The sequence below is a fragment of the Delphinapterus leucas genome, chromosome 11 (assembly GCF_059928025.1).
Source record: "Delphinapterus leucas isolate spDelLeu-1000000601 "Yukka" chromosome 11, BTC_Dleu_Yukka2, whole genome shotgun sequence".
NCBI lineage: Eukaryota > Metazoa > Chordata > Mammalia > Artiodactyla > Monodontidae > Delphinapterus > Delphinapterus leucas.
In genome coordinates this window covers 4,281,931-4,303,145 of record NC_143139.1, presented here as the reverse complement: position 1 = coordinate 4,303,145, position 21,215 = coordinate 4,281,931, and the positions used below count along the sequence as shown (strand labels likewise).

Genomic DNA, 21,215 nt, shown 5'->3' with positions numbered 1-21,215 from the left:
CAGGACCAGGGCGGGAGGGTATGCTTCAGCAAGGTGAGGGCTGGGAGGGCTGAGGACAACGGACACAGTGAACCCAGATTCTTCGATTGAAACATTAACTTGAAGCCTATGAGACGGATGTCTTTCTAGACTTTAAGAAAAGTAGTGAAATATCAAGAGTTTTCCATCGTTGGACAGGATAGATTAGCATATGTAAATGCAGGTACTTAGAAAAAGGGTTGGAAAGATCAGCTCATCCTGTGGACAGCGGTTACCTCTAGGAGGAGTGTGGGGCTGCGAGGGAGGGGAGGTCTCGGGGGGCTTTTATCTGTACCCCAGCAAGTTTGGCACGTCTGATACTTAGTGATAAGAATGCACTGCGTAAGGACTGGTCTGCCGAGGATGCTGGCGAGCTGTTCTCCGTCTGCGCTGAAGAAAGCCTTGGAGGACAAGATGTGAGGGCCCGCACCAACAAGGGCACTCAGGAGGAGGGAGCTCCGTGCGGCCGGGTCAGATGTGTGCTTAGAGGTGTGGGCGTGAGGCTGCTCACACGGCAGACTGAGGTGTGGGATTTCTTGCCTAAGAGGCCAGCGCCCTCGGAATGGAGGGGCTTCCCCCCACCTAAGCCTCCAGGGTGTCCTCCCTCGGATATTCCTCCAAGCCCACCCGACACCCCTCCCCCCTCACAGCACCAAGGGACATGCACCGCCCACCCCCCAACTGTGCCACGTGGAGTCCAGTGGCGCTCTCTCCCCAGCTCTGCTCAGTGACAGTGCCAGCTTTGACGGGTCACCACGGGCTGCCAGAGGCTCTGGCCAGGGTGGCCTTGCCTCACAGTTTGGGGCCCCGCAGGAGCTGGCGCGGCCTCTACTCTAGGCTCAAGCGTCCAGGTGGCACAGCCAGGTTCCCGCACACCCAGGCCCGAGGAAGCCGCGTCTGCAGACCTTTATTAAACAGGCATTGGTCACCACTTGCTTTGGGTCCACGATGTCTACCAGGGGCTCCTTCATGGCAACGTCCCGGATGCAGGTCATGTCAAAGCCATAGACGTTCTCCCACCCTGTGGGAAGAGAGCGAGAAGTGGCAGCAGGACCCCCAGAAGTCTCCCGACCCTCCTGAGTCCTAGAGGGTGGGGGGCAGCTTGTGTCCCCCTGCCTGAGGACAGGAGAGTTGCTTGCCTGGTGGAGAGCTCTGCAATGTGCCAGACGCTCATTCACACCATCTCATCTGTACAGGTTCCACTTTAGGGTTAGGAAAAGTAAAGCTCAGAGAGGCTGAGAAACTTCTCCAAGGTCACACAGCAGACTCCCACTGGGTCAGGACTAGAGCCCACACTCCTGATTCTTCTGTACCTGCTCTCCTGCCCCCTCTCTGAGCCTCAGAGTCTCCTACGAACTCTCTCCTCTGCCGTCCACATTTCTACCTCGGAGCCTTTGTTCCAGTTATTCTCCACACCTACAAGGCCCATCTCTTTCCCTCCTCCCATCCCCGCCAGCTGAACCTCTCAAGCAGCAGAAAGAAACATGGGCTTTCAGTGAAACAGGCTGCAGCGTGAATGCCAGCACCACCACTTACTGGCCAGGCCCTTGTGCAAATTTCCTAACCTCTCTGAACCTCCATTTTCTCAACTGAAGAAATGAGGGGCAGGGGCAGGGGCAGGGGTAGTCCAGGAGAGGGCTTAACTTTCTCACACGCCATGATGTTCTCTCTAAGGATGCATCTCGTAAGACATATCCCCCCGTTGGGGCACAAAGCACCCCAACAGTGCTCTTTGGCCCCTTGGGGCTGTTCATAAGATGCTTTAAGCAGGGGATGTATTCAGGATGCAGGGTTGGAGAGTAAATGAATGCAGGTCTGATGGTCCAAGATCACCCTTAAATGATGGTAATCATTGATTGATCACCTAGCCCTGGCCAGACCCTTCATTGAATCTCCCCAGCAACCCCGTGAGGACACCTCCATATGACAGATGAGAAAACAGGGGCTTGCAGAAGCTGGCATCCAGCTCACATGCAGTATCTGGCCCAATATCCCACAGCAGGGGAACCGTGGAGCTGGGGCTCAAACCCAGCTTGGGTCCTAATCCTTCAGCTGCACTGACTCAGTCGTGACAGCAACCAGGAATGCCATTTGCTCTCCCCACAGCGCAGAGAGCACCTTAGCGGAGTCTTCAGTTACTGGCCAGCTGAAATCTCACTTGTCCGTTTATTCAGAGGGGTTAGAAATACACTGCAGTAGAGACGCTTTTCTCTAAAATCTTACAGGATTAATTTTTTTTAAATGTTCACCAAACAAATGGTACCTTAGGGAACTCCTGAGCCTGCATGTGTTTAGGAGAGGGGGGTGGGAGGAGGGAGGTGTGCATGGTCAGGGAAAGCTGTGCCCCTTTTACTCAGATTCTTTTCAAGGGCACACAAAGACCTTCCTCGGGGAGAAGAGGCCGAGAAAATAAGCATCTCCCAGAGGGTGAGCACTTGTGAAATTCTGGCTTGAGGATAAGATGCCAGTCAGATCCCATTACATACACGAGGCTGGTGCCAAAGTCCCAACTGAACCTACCTATGTTTGGGGAAGTGTGTCAACAGCACAGGCTTCAGAGAAGACCTCCTTCTAGAATCTGGAAATAGCTGTCCCTGCTCACCCAGATAGAACATGCACACCAAAACACACTGCCTTTGTTTAAAACCCCTTCTCAAGAGACCTGCAGCCACGTACCTGCTCTTTCCCTCTCCCAGCCCTGCTTTAAGTTAAGGTTCAGTGAAAAAGTCAGGCAGATATCTAAGAGTCTATGTGGGTAATGGTTAAAGTCCTGGGCTTTGGGCTTCAAATCTGGGCTCCGCTGTTTATTTGCTGTGCAACTCCAGGCAAGAATTTAACCTCCCAAAGAGTTGGTTTCTTCTTTTAAATGGAGATGACGATCTTGATAGTTACTCTATAGAGTTAAGAGGATTAAATGTGATAATATATGTAAAGTACATAAGACAGTGCCTGGCCCATAGAAAGCCCTTGATACACAATTGTTGCCGCCGTTATGTGGTTTGCACTCTGGCTTTGCCACCATCCAAGCTGTGTGACCTCAGCAGATCAGTCCCCTTATCTCTGGCTTGTTTTGTAAAGTGAGGAGTTTGGTTCCGTGGTTCTGTGTTCCGGAATCATCTGGGACACTCTTTAAAATACAGATTCCTGGACCACAATCGGACCTACTGAATCAGAATCTCCAGATTTGCGCCCCCGTGAGCTGGAATTTTCACGTCTACATAGGCAATTCCAACCAGTTAGAAATCCTTGAGCTAAATAATTTTCGAAGTCCCTTCCAGTCCCTTTCAAATGGATTTAAACTACATAGGCAATTCCAACCAGTTAGAAATCCCTGGGCTAAATAATTTTCGAAGTCCCTTTCAAATGGACTTAAAGTCTCAAATGGCCATTGTGACACCTTCTCCAACGACTCTCAACCATGGGGCCTCTCCTCCCGTATCCCCAGCACCTACAGCAGAGCATCTGGCCCAGGAGAGGTCCACGGATAACGCTTTTCTAATTGGAATGTATTCCCAAACTTTTAAGCCTGTTCTGCTTCACAGTGCCTCGTGTTTTAGTTATCTTCTTAGGGGTTAATTCGTGTCTTATCTCCCCAGCCAGACTGCCCCACTTCCAGTTATTCAACGACCGATCACCCAGGACATTAGACTTTTCTCTCCTTTCTGCTGACCATTCATTTCCCACTAGCTTCTTTACCATACGCGAGGCAGGGATGGGAGAGGATAGACATCAAGCATATTAATCTTTTGTTGTAATTCTGTCTTGTCTATTGAATGAGTGAATGGGGGGTGAGGGTCATCAGCCAGCAGGAAATATTGTAATTAATTTTCTGGGGATTAAAAAAAATAACATCAGAAGGACCTGTGAAATTTAGTTTATGTATTAAAACAAACTCTTGAAAAGGACCATGCTATGGTGCAATGAATGTAACTAAAGCAGCAACAAAGCCCAGACCTACCATAACTACAGACCAGATGGACTAAAAGTCCCACTTTAATGGCCTGGCAGAGGAAAAGGCATGCTCTTCTCTGGGCATAAATTATGCATCTGTCTCTACTGTCCAGCATTACTCACAAGGCCCAGCATTAATAAAAATTACAAGACACATGGAAAAGAAAGAAAAACATGACCCATCACCAAAAGAAAAAATAGTCAATAGAAACAGACTCAGAGATCAGGTGTTGGGATTATCTAACAGAGACGTTCAAGTACCTGTAATAAATATTTTAAAGAATCTAATGGAGGGACTTCCCTGGTGGCACAGTGGTTAAGAATCAGCCTGCCAGTGCAGGGGACACGGGTTTGATCCTAGGTGCAGGAAGATCCCACATGCCACGGAGTGACTAAGCCCATGTGCCACAACTACTGAGTCTGTGCTCTAGAGCCCACGAGCCACAACTACTGAGCCCACAAGCCACAACTACTGAGCCCATGCACTGCAACTACTGAGTCCGAGTGCTGCAACTACTGAAGCCCACGCACCTAGAGCCTGTGCTCCACAACAAGAGAAGCCACCGCAATGAGAAGCCTGCTCACTGCAATGAAGAGTAGCCCTCGCTCACCACACCTAGAGAAAGCCCGCGCACAGCAATGAAGACCCAACACAGACAACAAATAAATAAATAATAAATTATTTAAAAAAAAGAATGTAACCTGTAGAGAGAGACTGCCTATTTAAAAAAAAAAAAAAGAATCTAATGGAGAAAACATGCATGAACAGACGAAGAATTTCATCGGTGAGATGGGAACTATAAAAAAGAGCCAGTGGAAATGCTGGAAGTGAAAATCACAATATCAAAGATGAAGAATTCTTCCAATGGGCTTATGAGCGAATGGATGTATCAGAGGAGATAATAAAACTGTAAACAAAGACAGGAATATGAAAGACCGGAAAACAAATTTCACTCTTCATTGGAGAGACCTGTAGCTACATAATCCCTCCCTTCCCTGGCCCAAGTAATTGGAGCTTCCCTGCTAGGGCAAACGGGACTGCCTCAGAGAAAACCAGAGCAAGTGCCACGAGGTGCCACTTACAGCTTCTCCTCTAGTCAGAAAGGAAGGTGTGCATAATAGTTTAATACACTTCAGGCTCTCAGATCAAAGTCAGCTCCTTGTGTAAAATAGGCTAGAAACAGAACTCTGGACGTCGGGGTGGTGGTGGAAGGGAAACCCATGGAGAGCATCTGAGCCCTCCAAGAGGTTCTGCCCTTCAACCCTTCAGCTACAGGCACCACCAAATCTACACGAGGGGTTCCTTGTCACCTTCTCGTCGGTGGGGAAGCTGGTGCCCATCCTCTGACCCTCAGCAGGTTCTAGATTCATGTACTGGGCAAAAAAATCAAATAGAATATCTACCAAATTTCCTTCCAATTTTCAGATTCTAGAAATCCCCAGAGTAAAAAAAAATTTTAATGATTGCTCCTCTCTCAGGGTTAAACCGTCCACCTTGCACATCCGTCTGCTGGTTTACTTCTATTCCTTCATTCATTTTCTCATTCATTCATTCAACAAAATATGCACGGTGAGCCTCATACATGACAATCATGTCTCTCTTTCTGTGGGGAGGGGAGGAGAAGGGGGGAGGGAAGGGGACAAATTGTTTTCTTAATTTCCTTTCTGCAAGGGACTGGGCTTGTCTCCATTTCCTGCCCCACTTTAAGATTTTTCTTTTATAGCTGGTTCTTGAGCCAACTGGAATTTGCTAACGATTGTTCCCTTGGCAATCATTAACCTTTATGCTTTCACTCTTGATTAAGACCTGAGAGCAATCAAAATCCCTGTTTATTTAAAACAGATTTCTAAATGGGCTTGCTTCCTTCACTAAAAACAGAAGCAGGGCATTAAAAAAAAAACAACGTTTAAATAGAAAACGAGAATATGTTAAATAAAATGTAAAGGTGCGTGAGATTTTTGGTTTGGGGGGCAGTGGTGTTGACAGACTACAGAGTTTCCACAAGAAAAAATGGGGCTGACTTTTAATTTTCTTTTCTTTTTCAGAAGGTATGAACATTGCAATGGGCAGGACAAGACTCCACCCCACGGTCTCCAGTCCTGGGCTGGCACCTGAGTAGCGGCCAGTGCCCCAGCGCCTGTCAGGACGGGTCCAGTCCTCATTGCAAGATGAGTTAGCCAAGGTCCATGATCCAGGCAAGGAGGAGGGTGAGGTATGTTTGCTTTTAAGCCATGAGGAAGTTCCTTAAAGAGCTGTGCCGAGGGTCGGAGCTCAATCAATATTTAGTGCACGTGAGAACAAAGAATGGGTCTGAATGTTCTCCCCCAAACACGATTTACACAGTTACGGCAAGAACTCCAAAAACAGCATTACCGTGCAGCTCCAGGGCAAAACATGTCCTACTTATATATGCATTTGATCAACATTCACTGTTGAGCTGTTTCTGAAACTTATCAGGAGGGCACATCTGTCCTAGATTCTGAGCCACTGGAGGCCAACGAGCCAACGAGTCAGGCTCGGGGGCCAGAGCCATGAGCAGGAAGGGGTTTAGTGATACATTCGGAGACCAGGCTGGTGCACGCAGCACCAACAAATCTCACGTCCCTTAGTATATATCACCTCACTTAATCCTCATGGCAAGTCTGTAGGATTGGGGACTTCATCTCAACCGAGGCTCAGAGGTGTTAGGTAATTTGCTCACGGTCACCCATAGGATGTGAAGCCAGGGCTGGCCAACTTCGTAGCAGGGTCATCTAACCTCGGCCCCCCACCTCTCATTGTTTATCGAGTGTTGGAAATGATGCCAGAAGGGCTGTAGGCACAGGGCACAGAGCCTCAGACAATCGTCCCATTTCTGTCTTCTCCCGAGCCCGTCTCTGAACTTCATGCTCTGAGTTTATATTTCCAGAAGGGTGTGAACACACACGCAGATGCACTCAGTCTGTGGCACAGCCCAGCTGTGGTATCGCCAGCAGCACGAACAATGATTAGACGGCACAAGACTTTGTTGAGCTCTGGAGGCCTAGCCTCTGGGGGCAGGAGGCCCATCTATCCCGTCTGGGAACCCCTCCACTGTAGGTAGTCTTGCCAAGGGGGTTTAGCACTGCAGGGGCTGGAACCCAGATCTGCAGAGCCCATTAGACCGTTTGGAATTTCTGCTTGTGCTCTGGTCACATCGCACGCGTGCCCGCTTGTGTGTGTGGGGTCTTTGCCCCTTGGTCGTTTTAGTTCTGGCTGAGGACACATGGCTGTCTCTAAACCTTATGAAAACATAATCCGTTTAATCTCGTGGAGGACCAGGTTTGTGTCACTGAGAATGGTTACCCTTTAAATGAAATAGAACACAGCAACCCTTTGGGGACCCGATGAAACGTTGGAGGGTGTGGGGGGCTTTTTTCTGAGACAACATGTTTTCAGTTGATGAGACATAATGAACACAGGTGCGGATAAGTTTCCTGCCTGCCCCCAGCACCTACATGGCCAGACCCCATCTCTCCCCATCTTTTACTTAATGGGAAAGAGAATCGATATTACGCTGAAAAGTTTGAAGGGTACAAACGCAGGGTTCAAAACGACTGGCCTGGCTGGAGACCCGTGGTCCCTGCCCCTGTGTGGACGCTGGGGATAAATGGCCCTTAACAGCTTCCAGCCCCCCGGGCAGCTCTGCAAAAACTCGGCTTCTACTGCTTTGTCCATTTTCCACTCGCACTGTGTTCATTCTCTCGCCGCTTTATCTCCCACCAGCCACGCTGCTTATTCCCTCTCTGTAGAACCCCACTCTTGGGACCAGGGGAAAACATCCAGAGAGAAGAATCCAGAAAGCGTCACAGGTAAACTCCAGAGGCACGGCAGCTGTGGCCGCGAGAGCAGCTGCTCATCGTTAGCCCGCTGAAGCGCTGTCCACCCCAAACGCGCAAAAATAAATAAATAAAAAAGCCCAGGGCTTCCCTGGTGGCGCAGTGGTTGAGAGTCCGCCTGCCGATGCAGGGGACGCGGGTTCGTGCCCCGGTCCGGGAAGATCCCACATGCGGCGGAGCAGCTGGGCCCGTGAGCCATGGCCGCTGAGACTGCGCGTCCGGAGCCTGTGCTCCGCAACGGGAGAGGCCACAACAGTGAGAGGCCCGCGTACTGCAAAAAAAAAAAAAAAAAAAAAAAAGGCCCAACAGAGAATCAAAAGGTAACTTACAGTGGATTTTGAAGTCCTTGTACTGTCTGTCCTCAATTGCTACCACGTACAATGCTGCCCGGTCTGGAAACATAAGCCCTCCAGGTTTCTGTTGATGAATTGTGGAGAAATGGGTCTCGTAATCTATTCACCTGACAAAGACATCATATTTTTGAACTGCACATAAAGTCACCAGACAGGCACCCCCTTGCCAGTATTTCTCACTCAGCAGACTGTCTGTCACCTTGGCCGGGACTAGGGTTGGGCAGGGAAGCTCAGTTTTGACTTTGGTACATGGGAAAACTCAAGGGGCCGAGATGGGGTCAATGGGACACATGAGAAGGGGCAGAGGTATGTCCAGTGAGGGACGGTGGAAGATGTTTTAACTTTTGAGCCTGGAGAAGCCAAGGTCAAAAGCACACTGGGCTCTCTGGCAGCCATGCAAGTCCCTAGCACTTGGTGACCAGCATAGACTTTGGACAGCAAAGGATGGGTGTCAATTATACCAAAAGAGGCCAAGGTCAGACCTAAGAAAGCTCATTCTGTCCCCAGAAGCAAATCTAGTTTAAAGAGAGGGGCCCGGAAGCAGTGGCTGTATCCTTTCTGGGCTGCAGGCGGTAGGGTAGAGCAGCGAGGCAGCCAGCAGACCAGCGAAGGGACAGCATGCAGCAGGCTCACCAGCCACTTGTCCCGGGCAAAGATGACGGTGTTGAGCATCGACTCATAGAACAGACAGTAGCCCATCCACTCGCTGATGATGACGTCCACCTTCTCCTCGGGCAGCTCCACCTCCTCCACCTTCCCCTTGAAGATGGTGATGACTGGAAAATACGAACCCCACGGCCACACTTTTTGGGCACCCCGACCGGGAGCCATGAGCACCCCACATCAGGACCCGATCGACCTACAGGTGTCAGCGCTGTTCTGATTCTCCTTCTAGGGGGTGGCATCTCTCCCCCTTCACCAAGCTAGTTTACCCTAAGAGGATTGGAAACTCTTGGCGTGTTCCCCCTAAAACGTATTGAGCAGTTGCTACGTGGCTGGCCAAGCCCAAGACAGGCACCTGTCCTGTCATCGCCCAACAAGTCTTTGAAGTAAACACTCTATTCTTATTCTCCTCTTTAAGGAAACTGAGGCTTAGAGGGGTTAAATGATGACCGTGCAAACAGAGCCCGGGTCTGATAAGCAGCGACTCTCACACTTATCCGAGTCCCCACCCCACGTCAGGCTACCGTGATGATTCAAACCCACAGCAGGAAGAGAGGCTGCCTCTCCTACCCTTGTATCTGTTCACAGCCCGGGCTTAGCCCCAGGGGGTGCCCATCTAGAGCTGGAGAGGAAGGAAATTTGGTGTTTTGACAAGAGCATGGGCTTCGCACTCAGGGAACCTGGGTTTAAGTGCTGGATCTTCTCATCACTAGCTATATGACTTTCCGCAAGTTACTTGACCCAACCGAACTCCAGTTCCCCAGAGAACAACCGGGGGAAGTGATATCTGCATAGTGGGAGGTTGTACTGATGTAATGAAATGTCACAGGTGAGGTGCAGGCTCGCAGTTTGGGCTCTAGAGAAGGCAAGTATTATCTGGCACCGTCTCCTTGGTGACCGGCCGATGGAGAGGTAACGGGGGTAAGATCGGGACAAAGGCCCTTCTCTAAATGGCCTCTGCTCCTGAGTCCTTTCCAAGACCCCTCCCTCTACAGCAGGAGAAACTTCTCAGTTGAGTTTTTGATCATTTGACGTAGACATACACAGAGTTTGGAAATCTCGTTTTGCATTCACTGCTGTAAAGATCAGAGCAAAAGCTATCTTAGATGCCACTGGCTGTGCAATTGACACAGGGTGATGTATTGGTTGGCTGGTCCCATCAGAACCTTTCCTCTGGAAGGAAACTCTGTCTGCGCCATCCTCTGAAAAAACCACCCAATGCCTGAGCTTTTCTGGGAAAACTAAACAATGGCCTGTACTCAGGAGTAAAAAACAAAAGAAAACAAAACACCACCTCTGTCCTGAATCTGAGTTTCCTGAAAATTAATGCGGATGACAGACTCCTAGATGGCAAAGGGCACTCAGGTCACCGGCTTTACTCCCCACCCTCACAGTGGATGGTGCTGGGGTGCCCATCAGCAGTGTCTAATGACGATTTGCTCTCCAGGGTGTGGTGTTTAATCAAAGCTTAATCAGATAAGGCCCCTCTGGAAGGAGTAGGTGTCAGGCACTTTGGGCCCAAAGTGGGGATTTTTTTTTTTTTTCCCTGCAGATAACTTTAATAAGGCATGGGCTGATGGTTGATTTGTGGAACTAAAGGTCGAAGAGGGAGCGCATCACATCTGGCTGGCTCATGCACCGTTGGATACTTTCCAGCCGAGTGGAGTCCAAGGCGCGGGCCTCCTCTGCAAAGCGGCGGTGTCCCTAGTCGGTCAACTTCCAGAGGCAGGATCGGGGCCGTGTGCTGGTCCCACCCTGCGTGCTGACTGGCACTTTCTCAAAGCTGTCTCGGAAACAGAGATCGTGATGCACGGTATTCTTCCAGCCTTCAGGAGCCGTCCGGAAAAAGGGGAAATGTTGTCGAGTGAAACTGTAGATCTGTTGCACGTTGAGGCCACAGGGGGAACCGTTTCTTAATGCCAGTGCAATTAGGTGGAAGTAATTGAGAGGGGGCCGGGACCAGAGCCTCCCCTCCTGGCTGTTGGCTTGCCGAAGCCTCCGACTCTGGAGGGGGGCCCTTTCACGAGGGGACGGGAGAGCCACAGCGGAGCTGTCATCCTGGCCCTCAGCCTTCTCCTCCTCTGTGAGCTCCTAGCTGCCGGGGGAAGAGGCAAACCGCTTCGAGGGGGATACTGGTCTCCAGAGAGTGATGGCGACTCCACCGCTGTGGCCTCTGGGCATTTGGCAGAGTCTTCTTCTTTTGGGGGTGGCTGAGGGCACATTGGCCCTGATCACTCCCCGGCTTGTGTGGTCCTCCTGCTTCCTGCGCAGAAGCCCTGCCCCTGGGAAGGAAGGGTAGGAAGGGCTAGTCTTCACCAAAAGGCTCGGAAGGGGAGGGGGCTGTCAAAGCTCTGCTCCTCGGGGGCTTGAGACCCAAGGGCAGGAACCCAAGCTAGAGCAGGACCCAGGATGCAGAAGGATCATTCACAAGGGGACAAAGCATGGGAGTTTTGAAAATGCAAATAGAGTACCTAATTTAGTTTACTCCGAAAAAGACCTGGCCGTCCGGAAAAAGGGACCAAGATATAGATATAGATGATATATGTGCCGGACCCACCCGCCTAATAATTTGCATGCAAAGCCTGATTTGTCTTATTTTCGTAAACATTTGAAAGTGTTTTCTTTCTCTTTGCACATGTCTTGAAGGCTCTTCCGTAATGTCTGCACGTGACTGTGGGGCTATGGGTCGGTCCCTCCTCCTGCATTAATCACGACCTCCCTGAGGAACAGGAAGATGTTTTCTCCTGCCTCTGGTGCCCCATGGCCTCCACTCTGGGTGCCTAGGACAAGGCTCACCCGTCATTCCATAGACAGGACTCCATAGGACCGTGGGAAGCAGATGTGGACAAGAACTTCTAACCCAGTCTAACAGACAGGAATGTACAGAATACTCCTCGGGTGCCCCCCAGCGAGAGTGTATGCTCTTCCTGATCTCTGCCCGAGCGCTCCTATCCGCTAGCTGCTTACCCTGATCTACATGGATGCAACCAACGATAGGTAGGTAGGTAGAGAGACAGACAGATAGAGGATAGACAGATAGAGACGATAGATAGAGAGATAGATAGATATAGATGATAGACAGATATAGACGATAGATAGATAGATATAGATGATAGACAGATAGAGAGATAGACAGAGAGATAGACAGATAGAGGATAGACAGATAGAGACGATAGATAGACAGAGAGATAGACAGATAGAGACGATAGATAGATAGATATAGATGATAGATAGATATAGATGATAGACAGATATAGATGATAGATAGATATAGACGATAGATAGATATAGATAGATATAGATGATAGATATAGATGATAGATAGATATAGATGATAGATAGATAGATATAGACAATAGATAGATATAGATGATAGATGGATATAGACAATAGATAGATAGACATAGATGATAGATAGATATAGATGACAGATAGATATAGATGATAGATAGATAGATATAGATGATAGATAGATAGACATAGATGATAGACAGATATAGATGACAGATAGATATAGATGATAGATAGATAGATATAGATGATAGATAGATAGATATAGATGATAGATAGATATAGATGATAGACAGATATAGATGATAGACAGATATAGACGATAGATAGATATAGATAGATATAGATGATAGACAGATATAGATGATAGACAGATATAGATGATAGATAGATAGATATAGACAATAGATAGATATAGATGATAGATGGATATAGACAATATATAGATAGACATAGATGATAGATATAGATGACAGATAGATATAGATGATAGATAGATATAGATGATAGATAGATATAGACAATAGATATAGATGATAGATATAGATGATAGATAGATATAGACGATAGATAGATATAGATGATAGATAGATAGATATAGATGATAGATATAGATGATAGATAGATAGATATAGATGATAGATAGATAGATAGATAGAAGATATATCATAGGTGCAGTGGATCACAGAACAGCAAAAATCACAGTTTCTGCCTACCAAATGCAGAAGGAATCAGTTAACCCCCTACAGTGCTGAACAGCCTGGACCTCTGTCCACTTATCACCCTTCTGCATCCAAATATTTCTGGGAACAGGCATGACCCCCCGTCAACTTGGCTTGTTGAGTAGATGGGCCCTTTGTGAAAGGAAAAATGCACACCTCACTTCAGTCCAGCTGTGGCCTGGATTCCAGACCCCTTTCATCCCCTTGTTCAGGTGCTTTTGTGCAGTGCCCAACCTTCACAACCTTACGCTTGGGTCCTGGAGGCAGACGACTTATATTCTCGTTCCATCTGACAAGTAACCTCCATCAAATAGTTCCTCCCCTCTTTTCCTCAATTTCCTTATCGGGGTAAAACAGGAGAGAGATTGAACCTAGAAATCCCACAGATACTTTGCAGCTCCAACATGCTTTGAGCCTTCAAATATGTATTGAGCACGTGTAAGGCATTCTGTAAGTTTGCCAGTGGAGACGGCTGACATCAATGAAGAAGCAGTGCCTTCACGTCCAGTCTGACTCTAAATTGCAGCAGTTCCTCAATCCTGATTTTTGAAAAAGAGGTTACATTTTCTCTATGGACCCAAATACAATCGCCCCCCTGAATCATCAGGGGTATTCTTCCTGCTTTCCATAGTCGCCACTAGCAACCACTGAAACTCCCCGATGTAAGTGTCCAATCTGCAAAATGCTGCCTCTTGTGGTGGGGTTGATGGCAACCCAGTGAGGGCATTGGGTTGTCTCTGAGGCCTGTGTGGGCACATGCAGCCCCGGGCATCTCGTCTCCATGGCAACCTTTTCAAGGGGGATCTTGGCCTCTGATATTTAGGCTCTGATTAGCTACGGGCTGCAGAACCCCACTCCCAATCTGGATCCCACATCATTAAGACCGTGTCAGTTCTCAGGATGGCACTGAGGTCATCCTCTGGGGCTGTGCTTCTATTCCATAAGGATGATGAAATTTTGTTCAACCAGCTGTGACAGGACCCTGGCTGGTAAGTTTTAGAAGGATTTGTCATACGTACGTGTACAATGGGGACCCATGAACTCTAACCTGGGAGATTTTTCCCCTGTAACTTCAAGCTCTCAGATTAGACACCCAGATATTTGGGGGCTTGTTTTCAGTGGCATCTTTTTTCTTTTTGTCTTGAGTGATTATTACAGAAACGTAGTCACTCTGATTCCTGGTCCCTGGTTTGACTTCAAAAAAAAAAATCAGCCCAGACCCATCTCCTTTGGGCCCCTACTGTGTCCACCAGAGTCAGCTGACCCCACAGAGCCTGAAGTTCACGGTGTCCTCGTTCAGGCCCCTCCCTGGCTCGCAGAGCAGACCCTGTGCCACAGAAGAGTGGGCATGAGGGTCGTGAGCGTGAAGACGGAGAGCAGGTTACTGGGCCGTGGAGCCGCCCCGATGCCACCCCCCCCGCCCCCGTGGCCCCAAAGCCACGTGACCCACGTGCCTATTTGGGCGACACAGAGCCGGCTGCACACCCCTCCTGAGGGCCTGACCCACCTCCAGCCTCTGATCCCCTCCTCTCCATTGTCTATTTCAGCTTCCTGGTTCCAGGATGGAGCAGAGCCCTTGACAGCTCACTGAAATCCTTACCGAGTGAACAGATGGATGAATAAGCAATTTTCAAAAGAGGGCACGGAGTTCAGAGACAAAAGATCTTCAAACTAGTCCTAATTCTGAGAGTAAAGCACCGGTAGCGTTTGACTAGCAGCCGGCAGAGTGATTTCACCTATGTTACCTCGATCATCTTCACGGGAACGTGTGTGGTTGGTTTTATTGTTCCATTTGTCTAATAAGAGGAGCAGAGTTTGGGACGTCAAAAGGGGAGCCCAAATCTAGGCCTGTCGTGCAGCCTGGTGCACGTCACCAACCTCCCTGAGACCCCTGTCCTGCATCTGCGGGCGGACAGGATCACGACCCGATTACCCACCGCTGTCAGCAGTGTAAACGCTCCCACCGCACCCAGTTCCGGCTCACCCGTGATGGCACCGGCAGCAGGGCCGGGAGAGAATCTCTCGCCGGGTGGTGTGAGTCGGGTCCGGCATGCCTGGGCGACCACCCCATCCAAAGCAGACCCCCAGTTTTCTCAACTACTCCATCCTGTCCTTCCAAGGGACCATCGCTGTTTGTAATTCTATTGTGATGTTGTGTGTCCGCTTGCTTTCTGTCTGTCCCCTCCCTGAGACAGTTAAGAATCACGAGAGCAAAGACCTTGTCTGTGCCGTTCTCTGCCAACTCCGCAGCACCTGGAGCAGGACCCAGAGGGTGGCTGACAACCACCCCCCTCCCCCGGAGTGGTGCACAAAACCCAGTCCTGAGATTATTCATGGGCCGCTTCTGATCGGTTAGGAAAGCAGCCATTGCCAGGAGCCACTAGTACAGGTTCATTAAAAACAATTATATCTGATTAATCTCTTGCCTTCTTTGGACAGGGCTATTAGTCAAGTTAATGAATGAAAGAATCATAACAATAGCTAACATTTATTAGCTGCTAACTGCACATCGTACACTGTTGTGTTGCCACCAAAATGCCCACAGCCGTTCCGCAAATTCACTGAAAATTTAACTACGGGCCCCAGCACGCCGTGGTTTTACATACGGTAATTATGTACGGCTCACAATGACCCTCTGTGGTCCGTACCGCTGTTATTCCCATTTCACAGAGCCGGAGACGGAGGCAGAGGAGGTCAGGTATCCAAGATCACAAGCTGATCTGCCGGAGCTGAGTGTGAACCGGCCAGAGCTCTTAACCACCGTGCCAGCCTCCCACAGGGGTCTGACAAGGCAGCCCCTCCGCAGCCTCGTGGCGGGGAAGCTGACCAATGATTCTGTGGATTCACAGCTGCTCCCCGACTGTATTCAAAGGTGCCGATTCAGAGCTGAACCGGACCAGCCCATGGGAGCTGCCCCACTCCCCCAGGGCTCCTATCAGTGTGTAGATGACACCACACAGAGAACAGTGACCCCCAAAGAGTAAGGCTCTGGGGAGTCCAAGTAGTTTGTAAGGAAGGACCAAATCTAACAACATGAGGTTTGATGTGAATGTAAAGTTGATTCTCAGTCTGGATGCAAAACGTCCACGGACCGGACACAGGTTAGGAGCTGCTGCTCGGCAGCCACATGAGGGCAGATTGCAGATCGTGGCTGATGCCAGCTCAGTGTGGCACGGCGTTCCCCGCAGCTGCTAAGCAAGCTGGAAGTGTTAGCAGGGAGGCATCTGGGCCCCTCCAGCCGTATGGCTGGGTCCTTAGGCGGAGTGAGAGGGACACTGAAGCATGGCAGAGGAGAAGGGGGCTGAGACCAAAGCAAAGTGTGAGGGAACTGGGGGTGTGCCGCTTGCATCTGTGGGAGAAGGGCTGCCAGGTGAAGGGGCGCCCCCCTCATTCTCTGTGGTCCCCAAGCGATGACACAGAGCATCGGTCAGGCTGCAGGAAGGCAGGCTCCACCTCAGTGGAAGGAAGTGCTTCGAACAGTCACAGCCCCAGGCGGCTGGTAGTGGGGTCCCCATCAGGGGAATCATCCCAGGACTGGACGGCTGCAAGTATGGAGGGATGTCACAGGAACGGAGGATTCAAGCATCGTCTATAAGAGGCTTGGGGCGAGTGGCCAGGAATGAGCAAAGTGCAGAACTGTAGGTCCTTCCTACATAAAGGTCCTTCCTTTATGTAAGAAGGACCTAGAGTTAATGCTTGTGGTACGAGGCGCCTCACGTGTATTATATCTAATCCCCCAGGAGCCCTGCAAGCTGTGCATGGAGGTGTCTCCTCCACGGGGAGCCACCTGACGAAGCCCTTCCTACCGCCTCTCTGTGCATCGTGCTCTTCTCAGGCCTCTCCATCTATGGCATTGACGCTCCAGGGCAGAAGAAGAGAACTGTCTCAGTCCCTGAGCTCCTCTGTCACTTTTCACAAACGAATCGGCATCCCTAAGCATCCCGGCAGCCCACTGGTCCCCTGGGCAGGGAAGCAGAGGAAACGGGAGCTGTCGGTGCTGAAGTGCAAGAGGATAGTCTGAGCACGTGTGTGGGCCTCCGGTGGCAGGAGCCACGTGAAGGCTGCACGTCTGCAGGTGGCTGCGTGGAGGTGTGCGTCTGCCTGGGAACAAACCCATCCCGGGAGCCGTACGGAGGTGGAGAGGGAGGGAGATTGATTGATTCTGGGTAGCAGGTATTTTATGTCCTGGGTTGTTATTTATGTCTCTACACCTACGCTCCCGAGACCCACACAATTGGCTGTTGCAGTGTTTCAAAAGCATTTCCATGGAAGCCAAGCTGTCCTCTTTCTAGTACACGTGCCAAGGCAGAGCGAGCTAGGGCCGAGGACAGCGCCCTGGGGGCCTCGCCAGCTCCACCCACCTGTTGCTACCCCCGGGGAAGAAGAAATAGAGGCGGCTTTGCCTTGAAAAGGCCCCCAGGACCGTGTGAGGAGTAGGACAGGCACGGGGCATGGGGATGGCTATTCACCTGGGACAACACTTTGTCCCTCCTGGGCCGTCACCTCCTTGGCACAGGATCAAGTGTGAGCCATCAAAATACAGAGCAGGGAATGATTCCCTCCGGGAGTCATGAGGCGGGCTGAGCAAACCAGAGGCCACTAGCACACGACAGGCCAGGGGGTATCTGAGGCCCCTTGGAGGGACCTGGCTGGGGTGGGGGGGCTGTGTGCAGAGGCAGCCTGGCTGCACCCACTGGAGCCTGAGCCCAGAGACGAAGTGGTCATACGGGGGGGCTGCCCAGCATGGGGGTCAGAGCCCAGCACAGGGTGGCAGGTGTGTGGGCAGGAGGCGGTGACAGTGGGCGAATGCTTACATACGGGGGCTGACCCAGTATGTAAACACATTAAGAAGGATGACAGCCAAGGTTTCACTGTCAGAGGACGGGATCACATAGGAAAGGGGGAACGATGAGAGGGGGAAAAGATGAGAGGAAACCCCGAGGTGCTGAATTAGAAGCAGGGGTATCACATGAAGGGGTCCTGGACAACGTGCATAGATGCGGAAACATGCATTACGTCAATGCGTGTCCACATACGTGACACCACAGACGTGAGCATGTGTGAGCACACACGCAAATTTTTCCCACGGAGACAGTCTGGGAGCCTCGACACCCTAAAATCAATGCGCACACCTAGCCCCATGTCCTCATTTCTAAAAGCCATCGTCCACTGAGGGGATTCAAGACTCCACAGAGAAATGGCTGATTCTAGAACAGAGACGTGGAAAGTACGAGATGAGCCTGGAACATTTGTCCCACAAGATAAGGAAGCTCACGCAAAGTGAAGGGGTTACGTGGACAGGACATAGAGGCAGCTCCAAGTTGCCCCTAGGAACCAAGTCAGGGAGAATTTGAGCATCAGATTAAGTACTGACACCGACAGTGATGACCGATTGAATAAGACAGGCAATTAACGGGGAGGAAGGAAGTATTTCCACCGTTCAAAGTACCTCTCCCAGAAAACCTTACTCATCACTAATGAACGGGGAGACGGCTGGCGGACATAACCCAGGCCAGGGATCCAGGCAGACGCTGTCGCAACAGGACACAGCTACACTGCGGGGACGCCACCCAGGATGTCGTGAGGATGCAGCATCGCATCCGAGGCATCCCTCCAGGACGGGTGACCTGAATCCAGCCGTGAGGAGGTGTCCCACGTCTCCAAACTGAGTGACATCCCACAGAACACTGGCCTGTGGTTGTCAAGCATCAAGGCCACGAAGGTTAATGGGAGTCTGACAGTTCCAGCTTGAAGGAAACCAGGACAGGACAACAAAGTGCAGTGGGCGGGTCAGAACCAAGTCCTCTTGCCGAGAAGGATGCTATTGCATCAAAAGCCCACCTCAGATGGAGCCTGAGCACAAGACCATGACGGCGGTGGAAGCTGGCCTCCCGATTTGGATGGTTGCGTGTGGCTACGTAGGAAGTGCCCTTGTTTGTAGGAAACACGCACTAACACGCTCAGGGATGACAGGGCCTCGTGTCAACAGCCTGCTCCAAGACTCAGAGGAAAAAACAGCTGTATTTGCCCCTTTTCTGTAAACTGGGATATTCCGAAGGTTTAAAGAAATAAGAGGAAAAGGAGGAAAGAGAAAAAGGAAGGGGAATAAAAACATTACAAGAGTTGGAGGCAGGGGAGGGCAGGAGGGACCTCGAGCTGTGAGCCAGAGGGGCCTCTGAGGGTGCCGCCCCTCCCCTCCCGAAGGCCAGGGATTCCTCCCATTTGGGCGCCCGTCCCCACTCTGCTGTGGCTGCAAGGCCATCACCCTCTGCAGAGGACCGCGGTGAGCCAGGGAGGCTGGCCCACCAGACCCCAAAAGCTGGAAGCGAGAGAGACAGATACAGGGCAAGGGGGGTGGACAGACCCCCGAGGGCAGGAATCACTGTGCAGTGAAACAAGGGCAGAGGCAGGGGAGGGTCCAAATATTCTTTGGAGGCTCCTGAGGGCCCCCAGGGTTGAGACTCAGTAATTCGGAGAGGAATCTGATCCCACAGGTACTTGCACACACCCTCCCCTCCTAAGAGGTTTGAACTTTCACTTTCAGGATCGGCAGGCACTCCCGGTGCTTCCTCGTCAAACTAAACACACTTTGGGAAAGAGCACAGGAACGGCCGCCGAGAGCAGAGGCTCTGCCCCACGTCTCCTAACCTCAGTTTCCACATCTCTCAAGTGGGGAGAAACACTTGCCGTATTTCTCAGAGTTGGGGGAGGGAGGTCAGATGAAAACACGAGGACGCCAGGCTCCGTCTCCCTTGTAGAGAAAGAATTGGCCAGTTTTCTTTCTCCATCGTTCGTAGGCAAGTCGAGAGGAACCCTCTCTGTCCCTTCTGCCCAGGTCAAGGACTTTCCCAACGAGTGTGCAGAGACACCTTGCTCCCCCGAAACAAGCGAGATTGGACACCAAGCCGGAGGGCGGGGTGGGGGGATGTGAGCCACGTTTCCCCTACCCAGGCTGGAAGGACTTCTGGACTCTTCACGGCCCCCTCCACTTGCCCACCACCGCCCCTCACTCCCTCGTTCCCTCGTCCCCCAGCTTAGACTCCGTGGTCCATTACTGTGATCAACCACTGGCTCCTCCCTCCCTCCACTGTGTCCCCAGCGGCGCCCAGATCCAGCTGGCCCTCCCCTCCGCTCCGACTGGGGCTGCTGGACGTGGTTGGGAACAGCCGCACACCAGGGAGGTGGGGGCCCCTGCAGGTCTGTGTCCGCCCACCTCCAGCGGGCGCTGACCCTCCCCCACACCAGCCCTCCCTCCCTCCCTCTGCAAGACCGTCCCATCACTTCTCATCTCCCTCCAAAACCCTCACACCCTCCCCTCCCCGTCTCCCGTACCAGCGACGGCCTCTTTCTTCCTTGAGAAAATGGAAGCAACAAATCGGGGCTTCCCTCCAGCAGCCCACCTCCATCGGACCCACACTCCCCACGTCCCCTCTGTTACCATGGCTAAGCTGTCCCTTCTCCAAGAAGAAGACCCACTGCTCCACCTGTGCTCTGGATCCCACCCCCTCTTACCTTCTCAAAGTCCTTGCTTCTGAATTTATTTTTTCCCAAATCTGCAATTTTTTTCTGTCTATCTACAGGACAGTGGGATCGTACACACATGTTTTCATATCTCCTATCCTTAAAAACCAACTCCCTTCCTTGGCCTCACGTCTCCCTGTCGCTACAGTTCCGTTTTTCTGTTCCCCCATCACAGCAAAAGGAGTTATTTACAGCCCTTCCTTCACAGTCTCTCCTTAACCAGCTTTACCTGGACTTGCATCCCCACCCTCCATCCAGTCTGCACCTGTTAAGAACCCCAATATCCTCCATCGTCACAATCGTTCAACGGTCACGTCTCTGTTCTTATCTTACTTGATCCGTTGGCATCCTCCTCCTTTACTCCTCTTTCCCGAAGGTCCATTGACCTCACTGACTGTATCTTCTCTGCCTCTCGCGGCCTCTTCTCCTCTGCTTGACCTTCAAATGTTGAAATGCGCTGGAGCTCCATCTTTGGCCCATTTCTCTCCTGTAGCTCTACATTATCCTTGAGGGAACTTGTTCTGGGGCTTTAAATAACATCTATACGCTGAAGACCCCCAACCACAGAGCCTGACCCTCCCTGGAACTCCAGATTCGTATCCGAGTCTCACTCTACACGTCCACCTGCATCTCCCCGAGGATCACAAACCTAACCCATGCCAAGGAGAACCCTTGATTTCTTCCTCCCTCCTGTCACTCAACATTCCACCATCCACTCTTACTCAAGGCAAAAAGCCAGCCCTGCTCCTGTCTTGTTTCTCTGGCCCCAGGCAGTCCGTCAGCGGGTCCTCTGGCCTCTATTTCCCAGCATCGCCCAAGAGGTCACTTTTTCCCACCT

General features: G+C 50.9%; 1 protein-coding gene and 1 pseudogene across 1 annotated transcript in view; both read right to left on the bottom strand.

Moving 5' to 3' along the window:
- PRMT8 (protein arginine methyltransferase 8) overlaps positions 1–21,215 on the bottom strand; it is a 49,135-nt gene that overhangs the window by 14,524 nt on the left and 13,396 nt on the right. The window contains exons 4-6 of the mRNA XM_030761838.2: positions 8,814–8,956; positions 8,157–8,244; positions 924–1,039 (exon numbers count right to left, since the gene is read on the bottom strand). Coding sequence (XP_030617698.2) covers positions 924–1,039; positions 8,157–8,244; positions 8,814–8,956 — 347 coding nt within the window. The remainder of the gene's footprint in view (positions 1–923; positions 1,040–8,156; positions 8,245–8,813; positions 8,957–21,215) is intronic.
- Positions 10,437–11,065, bottom strand: LOC111176634 (forkhead box protein R1 pseudogene; annotated as a pseudogene).